A 19,553-nucleotide genomic window follows, 5' to 3' on the forward strand; every position below is an offset into this window, starting at 1 on the left:
TGGCTCTCTTTGTGACTTGCTTTTCTTCTTTTTCCATCCCTCCCCTGTCTTCCTCCTCCCCTCTCTCTCATGATGATATGTTGGAAGTAATAATCACTATTGCCTCTGGGTTTATCAGCATTTATTCACATAACAACACTGAAAAGGAGAAGACAGACAGCACTGGTGTGATGTATTATCTAGTATGGGAATCATCTTTCATAATGACATCCAACGGAGCTTCCTCTCTCTACCTATTCCACTCTCCTGCTCGCACACATACATCTACACACACTTTCTTCATTTCTCTCTCCCTCTTTGCACTCCCCTCTGTCCACCCTTTATTATCACGGAATCCGTGGTGCTCCCAAGCCTGTAAATTTGTGCCACATTATCATAAGCTGTGGTGATAACTCACATTGCACAGAGACAATAATGATGTGAACACTCAGCATATGCCCCGGGCCCAGCAAATTAAAACAATGCTCAGCTTGATGAGCAGACTAATCTGGACAGCAGAGAGAGGAGAGAGAAGAAGGGCGTCCAGGAGCATCTTACATAGACAACACAGCAGCACCTCCCTCTGTTCAGTGTAGGTACAGCTGGAGAAATCAAGCCAAAGAGCCAGAGGGAGTGAAAGAAATGATACAGGAAAGAGGGAACAGTGGGAGATGGAGTGTAAATGAAGTCCTTGTTTTGAAAATGTGAAAAGGACACGATGGGACAGGTCGTATGTTTAGTACATCGGAGGTTTCTGATTTGACAGAAAGTTTGCAAACCCTTTGTAATATAAAGGATTCCTGCATTAATTAATCAGAAAATGGTGCCCCATGTCTACATCGCAGTCATAATTTCAAACTTAAATGACATTTGGATTTTTTAAATTTTGATTCGTACATCTTGACCACTCACAGCGCAGGGATGAAAAATTAGAAATTAGAAACTTGTAGAACCTTCACCTCAGTCCGATCTCTTCTAAGCTCCCTGGACTGCTGCCCTGTGTTTTCTGTACTGTTCTCTCAGTAGCTGCAGAACAGCGACGCTCACTTCACCAGACTTCACATTTGAATGCTTTGGTGGTAATGTGCGACACCCCCTTTCCTCTAAACATAGCATTTTGTGTCTCAACAGTCCACTTTACATTGACCCTGAAGTGTTTTTGCTTCATTTGTGAAACACACAGTGTTGAGCTTTGTTTTGTTTATATGTGTCTGCAAAATGGTAGGTTGCTTAATAGCTTCCTTCAATAGCCACCTGTCTTACTCAGTGCTTATCTTAGAAATTTAACAAATTGTAGAGATACCTCCTGGTGGTCCTTTTTCACCTTTTCCAGGATTGCATATCGTGCTCTTGGTCTGAACACTGCGGGACACATACTTGCATAGAGAGTAAGCAACAATCCTGAATAATCTTCAATCGTAGCCAGCTTGTTTATTGTTTCTTGATGAGCAGCCCTTTCCAGCTTTGCGCATCAATAAAATGCTTTAAATGTGTTTTCCTTGTGATATGATTCACGTCAGTGTTTTTAGGATAAGCAGACTTTGTCAGTACAGACATTGTGTGACCTTATAACAAACAGCTCCTTACAGTAATTGGAGCACCAAACTCTGAGCAGCATTAGAATAGGGGTTCACTTAGTTTCTCCAACCTACTTTCTAAATATGTTTAATAAAGGCACCAAAAGTTTTCTATTATTAGTATAATCAGAGTTTCTTTCTTTTTGCATTTTCTTTGTAATGGACCATGCTTTATGAGTAGCCAGTTTAGAAATACTGGTGGAAAAAAACACTTGTTTAAAGTGCTAAAACATAAAGCTATTAATCCTCTCGTAGCAAGTACAGAAAAATCGTCCTCCATTTGTTTCACATGCATGCTTGAGTGCAAATGTCAAGGGCTAATGATGAAGATCTGAGGGTTTAAAGGGGAAGATCGAGACAAGTGGAAGTTGGAGTTACAACAGCCACCTACGGGTCAGCTGTGTGATCAGCAGGCATTAGAGCGAGGAAGTAAAGTAGTGGTGTCATATCACTGGGGTGGAGTTGGTTTCAGCACTGAAAACAAGGTGACTAATGTCCCATAGGACCACAGCCAGAGTGCTAAGCTCCATCTAGTATTCACCACACCTAAGTAGTGCTCCCTTGTTCTCATCCAGCACCCCCTATATCATCTGCGGGTGGTGCTGTTAATAATGTGGCAACCCGGAAGATTAATTGTGGCTGAGCATCAGGATTAGGAGGGGATTTTTGTGGGCCAAGCAGGCCTAAAGGGGCCCAGGCTTGTGATCTTTCATGCAGACCAGGAAATGAGGCAAGCAGGGGGCGCAACTCTATGGTGGCCCAGACATGCACAAAGGTAGATCAGACAGCTCACAATTCCCGTCTTAATGCCTGAGTCGCTTGTTTCTTTTCCTATGAAGTGACATAGACGAACACTGAGTGTGTTTGTACTGATCGGTAATATGAGTTGCAAACCAAAATGGCAAAATTCAAAGATAGGAAAACGCTAAATAAACCTTGATACATGTCTCAAAAATGAGATGGGTGGTGATCATTTTGCTGTAGGATCTTTAGTCTCAGTCCAATATTTGTTTTGCTAGCTCAATGCTATAAATACCCAACTATTTTCCTTACATGTCAGGTGACAGTAGTTACTGAGTACAATGTGTTCATATTTTTAGTTCTTTTACTTCATAAATGTACATCGCAGAAGCAGGGGAGTGATCTGTGACATTTCTTAGGAGGTTTTAGCAGCAGGTCTGCTGTCAAAACTATATTCTTCTTTTAAGCACTTTTTTTTTTTTCAAAAGCTGACTCTCCAGCATACATGAAGCAAGGCCTTTAAAATAGGCGCATTTTGTCTTCTTTTTTTTCCTTGGTATAATATGAGACACATGCTGGCCAGACCTTAATGCCTTTCAGAGATGCTATCTGAAAGCACATTATGTGATCGTTTTCAGTTCACATTGCTCTCTTTGCCGATGAAGAATATGGTTCCATTTAACAGTGCAGACCATTCCATTTCTCAAGGTTATGCATGGGCATGTAGAGGAACAACAATAAAAGTGGGAAAAATGCAGCTCCAAGCCATCTCTAATATGTATTTGTCAGTTGAGTCTCTTGCCATGATTAAAGGCCTAGTGAATTCCTTCCTGCAAGAAAGGAAAGTATTTCTGCAAAGGCATCAGATATCGCTGTGTCATGATAAACTGCCTGCTCCGCTAGCTAAAAGGCTAAGGTGGAAAAAAAGAGAATGTTTTGGACCTTGAAAGTGCACCAAAAGAATAACAACACACAAACTGTTGACCCGTGTGGGAATACTGTCTCATGACATAGAGGCCACTGTTTTCTCTTTGTCCCAAACCCGCATTCATCACACGCGTTTAGCCTGAACCTCTGACTGTGCTCACAGTCAGAGGTTCAGTCCAGTTTTGCAGCTAAGAATGTATGAAAAAAAAATCACATTTCAGTTGTAGGACAATAAATAAGATAAAGAAGTTAAACAAAGAGAAGTATGTATCATGTAATTTGCATTCACACTTTCTAGTGTAGAAAGGTTATTTCGTCTGATTTTATATTACCCTCATGTTACTGTTGTATTATCTGGGTGAATGTTAAAACCTCCCTATTAGGTTATGCTATAAATCAGGTGTCATCAGGTCCTCTCATAGACTTCATTAGAAAAGTTGTTTTGGTCTCTGGTTTGAAGATTATATTTATGAAGCCTAATGTGTTTGTTGCATTTAAACGTGTCACATCAACAAATTGTGATTTTACAAAGATTGAATCGCTTTCTGTACAGGTGTATCAGTACAGGTGTAAGACAGACACAGAGATCTGTTAGCATAATATACCACATAGCAATCTATTTGATTTGTCAGATAATTCCATTATAAATGACTCGACTCCATGAACAGGGTTTAAAGGTCCAGTTTGGGGATTCAAATTAGCAGCAATCTCACCCAGAGGTCAGCTAGCAGCTATAGAGAAATGACTGACACTCAAAGCAAGCCCTTAATCTTAGTATAATATAAACGGATAAGTTAAATTAGGAAAACACCACTGAAGGTGATTAATCCATGCTGTTAAACCTTGTCCCTATGAGAAGATTTTTTTTTGTCACAAAATGTAAATAAAATAAAATGAACTTTAGAACAAAGACTGCCACATGGCATTATTTTTTAACCATGTGGCAGTGGTTTGCTGCTTGCTTGCTATAACTTTATAGCTAATTCTTTTTCTACATTCCTTTTCTGCTAGTCACTTAATGAGGCTGGATCAGAGAGCCATCCACTGCCCTATTCGCCTCTACCGCAAGGATCCAGAGATCCCATGCCCCACAAAGGTAAGAAAAATATTTATTTTCTTCAAAATTAAGAAGAAACATTGAGATCCTGGTTCTATAGATTATGTAAATGAGTCATAACGCTAACAGCAGCAGAGAGTGGGAATCTATTGAACTTGAAACTGAGTTGAAGTTATCTATTCTTATTGATCTCTTCTCATCTGTGTGATGTGTTGATAGTGGGAATAAATCTGAGTAATCTCAGCTAACTCTGATCTGAGTGTAAGCGTGGGAGCATGCAGTACATACACAGAATGAAGCATCCTTGATCTGTTGATACTAGACATTGATTAGGCCTCATATTGACCCAGTGTAGTATGTTGATGTAATTATGTAGCAACTTCTTAACATCAAACACTGCACTCTAGAAAGAATACAACACATTCATTAAAACGACACACTGCTCTAAATTAATGGCGAAGGCCACCTACTGCTTTTGTACCAGATACTCAGCTGAGACTTTGAGAAAAAACAAGTCAAGTTCAATATTATTATACGTATCATACCCACAGGTCATTATCCCGTAATCAGCTGAAATGATTTACTGCAACCAAAATTAACTAATTCAATTCATTCCACTTGCATTTTTTTTGTTGTTGCATGAATTCACAACAAAAGTAACATCAAGGTGTTTTATATTGTAAGGTAAAGACCCTACAGTAATACAGAAATAACCCAACAATGACACCCTATGAGCAAGCACTTGGTGACAGTGGGAAGGAAAAACTCCCTTTTAAACAGGAACAAACCTTCAGCAGAACCAGCCTCAGGGAGGGTGACTCATCTGCCGTGACCGGTTGAAGGTAAAGTGAGGAAAACCAAATGTGCATTTTAGTCAGTTCGTTTGACAATTTAGTGGTTTTCTTAATAATTAAACTGAATTAAATAAAGGAAGTGAATATATTTTATTTTAATACCACCAGAAACAAAAGTAAAATTCTTAAAATGCCCTCTATACACACATTCCAGCTATTAACATAAAGTAACATAAACACAACCTATGCTTCAGCCACAGTTCCAGAGATGAGCAGTCTCTTATAGATCCAGCATATGTACAACATATGGAGGTGGAAGACCATTTAAGGCTTTAAATGCAAGCAGTAGCACTGTATACTGGATTCTGTAGTGCAAAGGAAGCCAGTGTCAGTAATGCAATCTCTCTCTTTTTTTCTTTCAGTCAGTAATTGTCTGCTGCATTTTTGGACTAATTTTAAACAAGCAAGAAATGATTTACTAACTCCAGTATACTGTGCATAACAATAGTCCAGTCTACATGTAACAAAAGCATGCAGAAAGCATCAGAGCTGATGGTTTTAGACAAAATTTTAGTCCGTGTCAAATTTGTGTCAAGGATTTTAAACCTGTGTTTTAAAGTGGGTAAGGAGCCCAGGTTATGTGTCAACCTAGTTCATAGTGGAGGGCCTAACGATACGGCTTCTGTTTTCGATTCATTTGACTGTAAAAACTGTGGGATGTTTCTATATCCAAGATGCAGACAGTAGGCCTTCATATGCAGCAATAAGAGGATGCGTGCTGATAGTTTAATAATAAAGATAATTTTAAACATAAAATTTCACAGTCAGCCACCAGTTTTTCCATGTCTTGCAAAAGAAAATAAACATGCGAAGCAGTGTCTTCTATTTTCCAAATTCACGTTTATATATAGACTTTATGGAAACCCAGATTTAAGTAAGCCTGACTCTTGGACTTGGCTTTGTGGAGTTGTTTAAAGCAGAATTAACAGATAAGTTTGGCTTAATAACTCATTTGGCTTAATAAGTACCCTATTTCAGGGTTCAGGGTAGTTAACTATTACTTCATGCTTGAGAGATTCATCAATGATGTCACATTGCAAGATATTTGTGATGAGCTGACAACCACTATAGTAGCATTACTTATCAGTTGCGAGTGCTTCTAGGCTAATATACAGTAGAGTAGACCTCCATCCACATTAATGGTGCCAAGGACAGATCTATGTCATGAAAGCCAGGATGGTGGCAGCTCTCATCGGAAGTAAGGACAGAAAGAGCCTTGTGCTTTGTCAAAATCAGACCTGGCTAAGAACAACTCATTTAAAGGTGAGGGGACCTGCCACATGAAATATTTCTCCCCTCTGACTGAGATCAGAGTAACAGTGACAGTCTCCATTTGTTATTTTTATGATGCGGCGCTGCAGCCTTAGATAACACAGCCCTCGTCTTCGCCCTTCACCTCCTCTTCGTGTCCCTGCCTCGTCGAGCCCCTACCCCCGCTCTTATTTTTTTCTTTCCCCCCCGTTTATTTGCTCTTCTCAAACACAGTTGAGTTTTCTCTATGTGTGGGAAACGGTCACAGTAACTCCTCATTCAAAGAGAACAAAGTGGTGACAAAGCAGCGCTACAACAAACAGAATGGTTGAGACAGTAATTCCACACAAATGCGTGCTGAGGTAAATTCAGTAAATGAACAAAAGCGCTGAAACAATGCGCTGCATAATTTTGTGCAAATCACTGCAGAACTCTTGTTTCAACACACACGGTAAATTAAACAAATCGCTACATGTTTGTTCAAAATTTGTTGCAAAAGTAAGCCACTCTGGTCTTACTCTGTATCGTGCTTTTCCCACTGCAACTGCTGCTTCTTGTGCCATGTGATTAGCCTGTTTGCTTTATGCTTTAATCTTGAGAATCACAATCAATACTTGAATAAAAAATGCACTTCAACAGCTTTGGCTTTTTAAAGTACACATTATGCGGTATGTGATTGTGACAGTAGTTGTTTGGGTTAATGGTGTGGTCTTTTTAATAGAGAGGCAAGCGGGAGGCTGTTTGGTTTTATCCGGACTCCAGAAATAGCGGCCATATCAGCAGCGTATCTGAGATCGCTCCGACGGTGTCTCAGAAACACTCCGCCTTACCTCCCTTGAACCCCCTGCACCTAACTACTCCACCGTGTTACCTGTTTGAAAGCCCCAGAGTCTGGTTGGCAGAGGTAATTACAGCAGCTAGGAGCTCCCAATGGAAGGCAGCACTGGCAGGTCACTGCCCAGGGACAGAGGGGTGGAAACTGTGCTCCTGTCTTGGTTGGTGAAGGACACGGAATAAAACAAGGTAGCAGAGAGAAGAGCAGGGGAGAGTAGTGAAAAAACATTTGCTGCTGTGGTAGTGAAATCTAAATCGTAATTTCATAGACATCTGACAGCAGACGGGGGGAAAGGACGGGGAAATCAGGAAGAGGGGCAGCTTTAAACAGTGAAAGGAGATGAGACTTCAGAATGAGAGGAAACTAGACAAAAGGCAAAGTGAAGGAGGATAGTGTGCGGCTCTAGTGTGTCTTGACGAAGGCGTGACACAGAGTGGAGTACATAGTCTGGCAGAGGGGCCCGAGGATCGTCCACTACTGTCACCTAACTCTCAGTGCTGGTCCAACTGTCAGCTCGACTCTGAATCTAACAGTCCAAGATGGAGTCTCAGTGTAAAGTATAGTTTGCCTTCATGAAGACTGGTCTATACTACACTATTACACAGCCAATTACACGATGCAGTCTTGTGTCTTACTGTGAAGATGTATCATTTCAGCCTGGAAAAGAAAAAAAAATGTGCTGAGTTATTTATTACCACCTTGTCTTTTTCTTGAGGTGGCACATTTTGAAGTCAGATTTACATGTTGATTTCATAGATCTAATTATAGCTGTAGTTAAGAGGTATGTATGTAAAAAAAAAAAAAAAAAGTAAGGCTTGAGACTTGATTGATGTATCCGTGTGCACAGAAGAAATTTTAATGAACTGCCTTTCATTTCCTTTGTATAATTCAGTAAATATGCCAGACACTAGAAGCTGCTTTTTCACATGTATCAGATTAAATCTGATTGGGCCATCCTTCAGCAGTGACAGCTGTAAATGAAGGGGATGTCTCTGTACAAGCCAAGTAAATAGATCAAGAAAAAAAGCCCCACCTGGTATCTGCCTTACAGTATGAGCCCTGGGCCCTTTTAATCTCGCTTTTCTGGGCCTGCTTCCAGCTACTTTGTATGTATGTAACTTAAATGGTGCACAACTGTTATTAAAATCCCCAGAGGAAAGCAGCCTTCAAAGAAGAAAAAAAAAACCTCCTTTCTGATGATACTCATGGGGCACCTCGCATTTGTTTAGAAGTTCGCTTTTGTTACATGTCGAGGTGATCTGCACTGCAGCTCCTGCTACAATCCCCACAGCTCCCTCGGCACTCCTCCCCGAAATGGAGCAACGGGAACAGATCCAAGCTAAGAGTAAACTGTTTTACAGTTGCTGCACAACAAATAAACAAACATCTGGAAGCATTCAGAGTGGCCCATTAGAAGGGCTCTGGGCTTTGCCAAAAAGGGGTAAATGATGAGGAATGGGCTGTCGAGAGGCTGGTGGAGACAGGGGAGAGGCCAGATGACAGAGCTGTGGGTGCTAAGCACTGCCTTTTAGAGCTCAGCTGGGCTCAGAGAGATCTACACCTGCTGCTATCTCCTCCTCCCCTCCTCTCCTCCATCAGACATCTGGATGGGATACATGACTAATGGATGACTAAACTGCTAGTGTTGAAACTTAGCTGTTGTCATTATGAAGGAAAAGGTTGTTTGTCTGACTGATGACTTAATGTCCTCTGTACAACACACTTGGTAAAAGTAAAAATCAGTTTGACGGCTTTAAAATGAAAAAAATAGATATACCCCGATGTCTGTTTATCGTTGTTTGTGTAATAACCAGAGCTGATTGTATCTTCTATAAGTGCTTAGATTAGATGCTGTTGTGAATGCAAATCTGTTTTGAAAACATGTTCCGCTGATTATGAAATTGCTTCCTAAATTAACTGGCATTACATCAGACATCTGTTTCTTAACCCCGTAGGTTTTTCTGCACCGAGCTGTTTTTTCCGTGCTTATCTTGAGTGATAACTTAGTTCTGGTCGATGTCAATCTGTAGATAGAATGACGACTCTGCTCTTTCAGCTGACAGTCCTTCCATTCTGGTTTGGGCCACATGTTCCGAAAGTATGGAAACATCCTCTCTGGAACTTAGTGAGAAAACACAGAGCAAAGCTTTGACGTTTCCCATTAGACATACGTGCTCTGCAAGACATTTCACTCAGTCCCGTAATGATTATACCAGGACAATCTGTCCCCTGATAAACATCACTCTTAAACACAAAGACTTGCTTTGGCCCCCACACAACTAAAATGAGCCACATGGAAAGGGAAAAGTGTAATCTTTTCCTCAAGACTGTCCCAGAGAGTCCTTTGCAGAGCTGCTTTCTATAAACTTTTGTAATAAACCAAACAAAATTTGAAGTGTGCATTCAACATCAATGAGAAGGGACAGATGATGAAATGCTGTTACAGAGAGTGATATATATACACACAGTGAGCTGGCAGCTATATACCGAGCCTCTGCACCAAACTCTAAAAAGTAAATTAACAAAGTAAAGACATGGCCTTCTTCCCGGGTACTGACTTCATAAAAGTGTTTCCCAAGCACTCGTCACTTCATGAAGGTTTTATTTCTCTGCAGCGTCTGCCAGTTGGTGAGCTGATGAGGTGTCTTAAGTTTAGTGTGTAATGACTGGGTGTCCTGTTGCCATCTCGGAAGTTGTCATGTAAATCAAAATCCAGCTACAAAACTGACACAGTCGAACAGATGTTCCCCTTTGTTTAAATGACCATGCACAGTGTTAGCCTCGGGAGCTACTTGGACAGATAATGTCGAAATGTAAGATATTGTACCGTGGTGCTGCGATGCAAATTTTCTAGAAGTACTTGCATGGCGTAACTTTGTGCTGAACATTGGGGGGGTCAAGATCTCTGTCTAAATAAATAAATAAATCTGGGTAAATTCCCAGATGATTAAACATGCAACTATTTTGCTGGCAATAACAAATTTCCCACGTGTGGGACTAATAAAGGTTATCTTATCTTATCTTATCTTATACCTGAAATGAGTAAAGAAAATCAACAGCCTATTTATGCAAGTTAATTCTTAATTTCATTAGGGGGGTTATATTGGTTGGATCTGATTATTGGGGGGGGGGGGGGTGGTCATAACCCCCCTAACACCCCTGGAAATTACGCCCCTGAGTACTTGCTATATTTCATCTCAAATATAGCTAAACAGCTAAAACTAGCCTTCAATTTATACATTACATAGTAACGCTTATAATTTGCTCACAATGTAATACAGTGTTCTCTACTTATTAGGCTAAAATTTATCTTACGATATTAAAAGACAAAAGGAAAAAGTACATGTGTATTTATTGTGTGATTTGGCGCTATATAAATAAAATTGAATTGAATTGAATATTTATCAGTAATAATATTCTATTTAAAAAGGCACAACATTACGTGTACTCCTTTGAATGTTGTAATTTAACAAAATAAATACCTTTAATACATTTTCCTGTTAAAAATGGCTCTTTACTTGTAGTTGGAAACAAAAAGTAAGTAGAAAAATGTGTCGTAAATGCTCGATATTTCTCTTTTTGCTTCTAAACGCGTATCAAATGTACAAGATTCTGAAAATTCCATCGCGGTCACATCAGTCTACTTTTTTGGCAGCGAGGCTCCTGGTGTATATCACAGCATATCACAGTACTATATACTCCCCCTGAATAGGACAGGCTCTATTTCCTTTATCTGAGTCAGATGATGTGATATTATTCCTCCCAGGAGTGGATTGGCTCAGCAACATGAATATCCATTTAAGCCAGCCTATGGAGATGGATGAGGCGAGAGGGGACGAGGTAAACTGGGCCTGCAATCCCTCATCGCGGCTTCGCATTGCACAGCGCTGTCCGCATCCAAAGTGATGAGAGCTCATTTTTAGGAGGCAGGCCTGTCCTTGTTATTACTAGCCCTGGAAATCACCTCTACATTTTCTCCCTTAGAAGCAGGCTAGATTAAAATGCCAGGATAACCTCCTCAACTTCCATGACAGGCTTAACTGCCAAACTGTGACACGCCAGCTCTAAACTGCTTTGAGAAAGCTGCCTTCCACCAAGTGTCATTATCTCTCCGTTATCTGATGGCACTCCTCTCAGTGTGTGAATAATTCTGTTTGTGCAGGGTTTGGGGAAATGTCAGTGACACTATTGTTTTTACCTTGCCGTTTGATGTAGCTGGGAGAGTCTCCCGAGTGTCTTGAGTTCTTAAACTGATGTTGGGCGTATACAGGAGAAACTTAAAGTGGAAAGATAGTACTGTCAGCTTCTGAACTATTCCAAGATATTTGTTTGTTAGTTCCTTTAACTATTGGTATAAAAGTACACATTTCCCTCTCTGATATTCTGCATTAATAAGGGTTGTTTCAGTCAAGTTAAAGTAAAGTTCTGGATTTGGTTTGTCTGAAGCGATTGAAGTGGTTTCATTATGATGCCACCAAGAGTTCACTAATGTTAGACAATTAATGTCACAAATTAATCTGCAATTTTTTAAAGCACCTGTTTTACTTTTTACTGAGTAAAAAAGCTAAGTCATACTTTCCACCCATCACTATTGAAATATGATTATTACAAGCTTTGAGCCACTTTCTCAGCAGCGGGAAAATACGGAGTCTCCTAAATCTTTATAGTCCGTGACTATTGCAGACAAACCTTTGTTATTTATGATGATAGAAACCCAACTGGGCTTACCCGTTAAAACTTTCTTAAGCACAAACAGACGTATGTTTCTTGGCTGCTTCCCTTAATATGTCAGAAGAATAGACAAGGACATGAGTTTCTGCCAAGCAGACCCAACCCTCGTGGAAAAATATACTGCAAGTCCTCTGGACCTTGGTTTACTTCCCAGTTGCACTGGTCATTCTCAGGAAGGTAGCAGAACATAAATCATCCAAAGTGGATAGGCCTGCAACAATCAACTCTGATTCTAATGCAACTACACTATTCATTTTCCACCATGATTTGTAGCTGTGGTTGGGGACAACTGAGATGTGGTCAGTACTTTCAAGTCGTACTTTCAGTCAGAAGTTGGAGTGGGTTTCTGGAGCCTTCATGGTTTCCAAAGGTGGGAGTCCATCATGGTAATTTAGGATGGGGGTTAGCTGCCAGATGGTTTTGGATATTTTTGCAGCAGGATGGATGTTGGGTCCACAAGCTTTCTTCTGTGTCAGTACCCCGTGAAACAAATTGCTCAGTGAGCAGGCTGAGTCTGTCTACTTGAGGGGGGCTCGCTACCCTTCATTCTGATGAATAGCTACTAACATTCAAGCAGATGGCCGACAACTTGTCATTCTAAAAGGGACAGGATCAGACCAGAACAATGCCTTGTAGCCTTGTAATTATTGCACGTTACCTGGGATGTTTAAACAGACACACAAAACGTCTCATAGTTTATATCAGCTAATATAAAACAATACAGTATTTGTTAAGTACACTTACCTTCTCAGTTTATGTGGCGTCATATATCTTAATCAGGGTGTTTTTTAATAAATTATATTTTAAGTCTGCTGTAGATGCTAATTCTAGGGTAACTGATCGCGCACGGTAATCATTCAAGATCAAAACATGCTTTAATGCAAGTCTGGTTAATGGCTCAAACAAATTAGATTCCAATTCACTCAGTGCTGTATGGCTTACCAGCTGTGCTACATCAGTGAAGCTTTCTGTCAGGAATCTTAACATAGCTATACACAACATGGAAATGCTAATATTTGGTGAAAGAAGAGGCCACACAGCAGCATAAGGTGAACTCTGGCTTGAGAATAGGTTCTGAAGTGCAATAAAACATTGATACGGCTAATGATCTTTTTTAAAATTTATCATATTGAGTATACAACAAAACTCAGCACAATTTCAAGCAATAAAAACAAGACTTCCACAGAGTGTTCCATATAGTACTGTGCAAAAGCCATCACTTTATTGAAAGATGTATACAAGGAAATACAGTATCTAAGGCAAAAACAGAGTTTGTACAACTCTAATGAGCTTGAAAGTCAATATTCGGTATGACTACCTTTATTCTTCACAGCCTTAACCCTCTAAAGCCCATCGATCGTATTTGATACACGTGTTTTTGTGAGTTTTTGAGACTTCTACATCATCAGCGTGACTTTTTTTTACCCTCAAAAAATGATGTAACACATTTCTAATGACTAAATTGCAAAACTATGGCTTATGTAGAAAATGTGATACAAATTAAAACTCATGCAGATTAAAATTTGATATATTTTTACAAATTTTAAGGTTAAACAAACACTTCATTATCAAAAAAGTAAAGATTTCTGGCAGTTATTTCATGGTGGAGGTTTTAAAGGGTTAACTCTCTCAGGCAGGTGATGGGAAGTTCTTTTCATTTCTTCAGAATGAGTTCTCCAGGCTCCTTGAAGGACATTCAAAGCTCTTCTTTGGATGTTGGCTGCCTTCTGTTCCATTCTCTATCATGCTGGTACTTATAATGTGCACTATGTGAAAAATGAAGCTTTTCCCAGTCATCCACTTGGTATCTCCAGATGTTATTGCAATGATAAATTTTGACAACATCACTGGCTGAAATGTAGCCCCATAGCATGAGAAAGCCTCTACCACGTTTCAAAGTTGGCTTTAGAGACATACTATTGTACCTCTCTCTTGACCTCCTCTGTACATTTTGACATATTTCAAATTTGAATTCATCACTCCATAAGATCTGTCCAGACACACTGCACACCATACCAAGATACAGCATGTTTTTCTCATAGATCCAACTAAAGATATGGAAAAGAATTGTGTGTTTCTGCATCAGAATGCTTGGAACAAAGTTTCTAAAGATACAATTTCAATTTGGTTCCTTGATAAATCTGTTATGTATAGACACAACAAACCCTTTGAGATAGGTGCTTTTTTAGGTCAGTGTTAGGTGCGTCAACACACAAGAACCTGAACATGACGAGGTGCAAACACAAACTTTCAACGATCTTCAGAAAGCCTGAAGAACTGTTGGTCAAAACTACTTTTAAAAATGACCTCATACTCCTTTGAAGCAAAATATAAAGAAATATGGCGTAGGGAAATTCTCCCTTCTTTTCATTTTAACCAATGCATAACCAGATCCTAGCAGTGTAGTGATTAGAGTGGCACTCTTATTCACCGACATGGAACTGCAAAACTACAAAAATAATTCTCAAATTGTAATATAATTCAATTCTTCTTTAAAAGTTTACGAACACTTGATATTTGTTAATAATAGAGGCCATCATTTTTAGAAAAGGAGTCCTTACCATTTTACAGGAATGAAACTACAGGGTAGATTACTTTAGTGCTGTTGGCACAACAACACTATGAAGAGATTTCCATGTGTCTTAATTGACACAATTAAGACACATTGAAATCTCTTCAGTCTCCATGAAGATCTTCAAGGGATTTTTTTTATAGTCAATTCATTGAAGCACTAACAGAATTACTAAAAGACTGCAATATTTACATTACTGATATATTAAAGTGATAATAGTACAGGGTGGGCCGTTTATATGGATACACCATAATAACATGGGAATGGTTGGTGATATTAAAGTGCCAGGTTTTCTGGCACATTAGTATATTTGAGGGGGCAAACTCCTCAAGATGGGTGGTGACCATGGTGGCCATTTAGAAGTCGGCCATCCTGGATACAACTTTTGTTTTTTCAACAGGAAGAGGGCCATGTGACACATCAGACTTATCGGTAATGTCACAAGAAAAACAATGGTGTGCTTGGTTTCAATGTAACTTTATTCTTTCATGAGTTATTTACAAGTTTCTGACCACTTATAAAATGTGTTCAATGTGCTGCCCATTGTGTTGGATTGTCAATACAACCCTCTTCTCCCACTCTTCACACACTGATAGCAACACCGCAGGAGAAATGCCAGCACAGGCATCCAGTATCCGTAGTTTCAGGTGCTGCACATCTCGTATCTTCACACCATAGACAATTGCCTGCAGATGACCCCAAAGATAAAAGTCTAAGGGGGTCAGATTGGGAGACCTTGGGGGCCATTCAACTGGCCCACGATGACCAATCCACTTTCCAGGAAACTGTTCATCTAGGAATGCTCGGACCTGGCACCCATAATATGCTGGTGCACCATCTTGCTGGAAAAACTCAGGGAACGTGCCAGCTTCAGTGAATAAAGTGGGAAACACGTCATCATGTAGCAATTTCAAATATCCAGTGGGCTTGAGGTTTCCATTGATGAAGAATGGACCCACTATCGTTGTACCCCATATACCACACCAAACCATCACTTTTGTTGTTCCAACAGTCTTGGAGGGATCCATCCAATGTGGGTTAGTGCCAGACCAATAGCGGTGGTTTTGTTTGTTAACTTCACCATTCACATAAAAGTTTGCCTCATCACTGAACTAAATCTTCTGCGTGAACTGAGGTTCCTGTTTCAATTTTTGTTTTGCCCATTCTGCAAATTCTGTGCGCCGATCTGGGTCATCCTCGTTGAGATGCTGCAGTAGCTGGAGTTTGTACGGGTGCCATTTGTGAGTAGCTAATATCCACCAAAGGGATGTTCGACTAATGCCACTCTCCAGTGACATGCGGCGAGTGCTACGCTGTGGGCTCTTGCTGAATGAAGCTAGGACAGCCACTGATGTTTCTTCATTAGTGACAGTTTTCTTGCGTCCACATTTTGGCAAATCCAACACTGAACCAGTTTCACGAAACTTAGCAAGCAGTTTGCTAACTGTAGCATGGGAGATGAGTGGTCTTGTAGGGTGTCTTGCATTGAAATCTGCTGCAATGACCCGGTTACTGCATTCACCAGATATCAACACAATTTCGATCCGCTCCTCACGTGTTAACCTCTTCGACATGTCAATGGCTGTGAACAAAGAGAAACTTGTCAATAACTCATGAAAGAATAAAGTTACGTTGAAACCAAGCACACCATTGTTTTTCTTGTGACATTACCAATAAGTTTGATGTGTCACATGGCCCTCTTCCTATTGAAAAAAAAACAAAAGTTATATCCAAGATGGCCGACTTCTAAATGGCCACCATGGTCACCACCCATCTTGAGGAGTTTGCCCCCTCACATATACTAATGTGCCACAAACAGGACTTTAATATCACCAACCATTCCCATGTTATTACGGTGTATCCATATAAATGGCCCACCCTGTATAATACAACAACTCCAGGTCTGCATGGATGCACTTTTCTTTTTCCTCTGGAGCATTATTTGTCCATACACACACACAATGTCATTCCCAGGTACCCTCTATGCTCTGAGCTATTGTCGTGAAAAGAGCTGAACTCATCTGTCAATTATGGTAAGCTCCATTGGGCGATTGTCTAAACTGTTTTCTCACTCTCTGGATTCACTCTGCTGAATCCTGTGATTTATTTTCAACTGCCTAAGCATCAATACACAATTGGGAGACACTAAGCTGTGATGTCTGAACACAAACTATTGTCAGAGTATCAGCATAGCTCACATTAAGTGCCATTTAGATTATTCATTGCACTGGGCTGTGTGAAAACTGCTTGTAAAGAGAAGAGAAGGCCATTATCCCATATGCCGGGATTCCTGTGCTATGGATCTAAGCTTCTGTTTACTTCAGATTCACTCTCCAACTGAATGAACGGTGTCAAGGCTGAGCCGAAAACAGGCACAGATTTTGTGCCCCGCCTTGAAGTCCATAAGGTCAACTGGATATGAATGTCAGTGCTATTTTGTAGAACTGACATGCATTTTATCTCTTTTAAAATATAAAAGGGGCCCTAGGTTACAGGAAGTAGTGGATTTTATGGTTTGCACAGGCTTCAACATCTCAGCTCAACCAGAATGAAAAGAGCAGGGTCACTGAAATGCTAGGAAGTCCAAAACAACCTTTTAATCTGTCACATTCATTTTCTTATTAGGTCCCTTTAAACAGACAGAGCAGGTTTCCCTGTCATTGTAATATGAGCGGACAAGTTATTTCACCATCATAATTTGATTTGTCGATAGTTTCTGGCATGTTACGTCGCTGCATTGCAAGATGATTGGATTGACTGTTTTTTTTTTTCAGACACATACATTTATCCCAGATTGTTGCACAGCTTCATCCCTATCGTAAAGGATAAACATGTACTCAAACCTAAACCTTCAAACCACACCGAATATGATGAAAAAAAATATTTTTGGTTTTGTGTATTTGCTGAAATTATGAACTGCTATAATGCAGCAGAATGTCAATAAACTGATTGAAAACGCTGAAAGCACGAATAAACAGGAGCTATTTTTTGTGCATGTGAGTGTTTAGTGCCTGGAGAGCTTCTAAAGAAAGCAAAAATATGTCTCACAATTTGACACCATTAGCAAGTGTTAACGCATAACCTTTGGCAACACTGGCCAGCCGCTCTGTACCATTTTAGGCATCTTCTGCAGGAGCGGTTCTGAGCTAAGGACTTGGACAGCTGGATAACTGAGATGGGGTGGAGGGCATGCTGCTGGATAAAGTGAAACAAACATATCTGGCGGTCTGATTCTATGTTTGCATGTTTCCACTGTGACCCTGACATGCAGTGTCTCAGAGCTAGCCAACTGTTTGTTTTTTGCCCTTTGGTCTATGTTTTACTGAAATAACTAGCCCCTCCCCCCCTTGTTCTCCTTAAATTATAATCTCCCTGTAAATAATAGTGGCCACTATTTTCAAGTGAAAAGAGAACATTTTGAACCATCACCCAGATTAGTGTTTTTCTGTTATATAGCAGGCGGTAGATTGTAATAAGAGAGCCGAAAAGATGATATTAAGATAACCTTGGGAGAGAAGCGATAGCACAGCCATCAGCATCTGTCCTTCCTGCCGTCACTAACCCACGGTGACATTTTGGCTCAGGAGCAGCTCGAGCAACAGCAGTTTATTTGCACTTTGTATACAATAGTTGAAGGGGTGCAGTATAGCTTTTTATTATTGTTATTATTGTACTGTTGTAGGGATCGCTTCCACAGTCTGATTCTATTGTGATGTGTTGTTACCCATTAGTGTATGGCGAGGTAATCCTGACAAATACAGTGAACAAATCAAGGACATTAGTGCCGTGATGTGCAGTCGATAATATTTGGCTTCATTAATTCCTATGCCCTGAGATGACATCCCACTCCTATTAGGTTTGAAATCTCATCCCCTTCTCCTCTATACCTCAGCTGTGGCTCAACCAAGCAGCCAAGCAGATAATACGCTCTGAGCTCTGAAACATGTACCATTATAATTAGCTTTGTCAGGTCCTAGCCCCTACAACCCTCATGCAGATAATATGATAATATGTCTTCATAACCAGCTGACCTTACATGCTCAATATTTCTCCCCTTATGAAGATTACATGTCAATAAAGTAATTGAGTCCCGGGGTGTGTGGCAAGTGAAGATTTAGGTTATAGGACTTTTTCGGGGCAGTGATGTACGAGCGTTATTATTTTACCTGTCAGGAGATGTGCAGGGGCTGAGGACAGTCCGAGGGTGTCAGGGGGGAAGGAGAGGTGAGGAGGGAGACAGAGAGAGAGAGAGGGGAGACAGAGAGACACAGATAAGAGGAAACAGAAAGAGAGGGGAGGGTGCAGAAAGAAATGAAGTGAGCCAAAGAGGAGCACGGACAAGGCAGCGTAAGGAAGACAGAAATGAAGAGAGGAGGAGGGAAGACTGGGAAGAGCAGAAGAGGCGAGATCATTTCTCAAAAGGACGGACAGATCCACAGTTAATCATTCCCTCATACCTTCATCTCCATGTCCCCCTGCCTCACTCTCTGCATATGAGCAGGGGATATGTCATATTAATTAAAAGAAATAGCGTTGCAGTGGAGCCATCCATCTGCATAAGGCATAGGGAGGCCAGAGGGGCATGAAGAATCTCACAAAACACAAACGTATCATCACCACAGCCTCAAATCTGATTGGCTACCCTGGGTTCATCAGTTGTAATTCTGGCAGGAAATGACGGCATGTAATTTGACACTGCTATAAGCTGAATGTGATGTCACCAAGTGCACATTTTTCATCCTTTTAACCTTAAATTTACAGTATCTGTTGGCTGCTTTTCTTTGTACTCGCATTTTGTACTCCCATAATCACCTATAACTCACACAATGTCTGGCTCTAAAATACTCTTAAATACATATCAGAGCAGCATGATTATGGCCAAAATGATTAAAGCGATAATTCTGATCAATACTCCCATCAGAACCTGTCACAATTATTCATTGATTTTAGTGACAAAAATGGTTTTATTTCACCTCATGTAAACGAAACAGCGATTTAACGTCCGTGCTGTGCTTCTTTCCTGATAATG

The 19,553-nt window shown here is 40.3% G+C and overlaps 1 protein-coding gene across 1 annotated transcript in view; it reads left to right on the top strand.

Moving 5' to 3' along the window:
• Nucleotides 1-19,553, top strand: part of lrmda (leucine rich melanocyte differentiation associated) — a 210,934-nt gene that overhangs the window by 176,882 nt on the left and 14,499 nt on the right. The window contains exon 6 of the mRNA XM_086259345.1: nucleotides 4,236-4,320. Coding sequence (XP_086115471.1) covers nucleotides 4,236-4,320 — 85 coding nt within the window. The remainder of the gene's footprint in view (nucleotides 1-4,235; nucleotides 4,321-19,553) is intronic.

This window comes from Aulonocara sp. 'chitande type north' Nkhata Bay, linkage group LG13 (genome assembly GCF_057382095.1).
Source record: "Aulonocara sp. 'chitande type north' Nkhata Bay isolate Kocher_YH1m ecotype deep benthic linkage group LG13, A_spYH_male_GT1.1, whole genome shotgun sequence".
Classification (NCBI taxonomy): domain Eukaryota; kingdom Metazoa; phylum Chordata; class Actinopteri; order Cichliformes; family Cichlidae; genus Aulonocara; species Aulonocara sp. 'chitande type north' Nkhata Bay.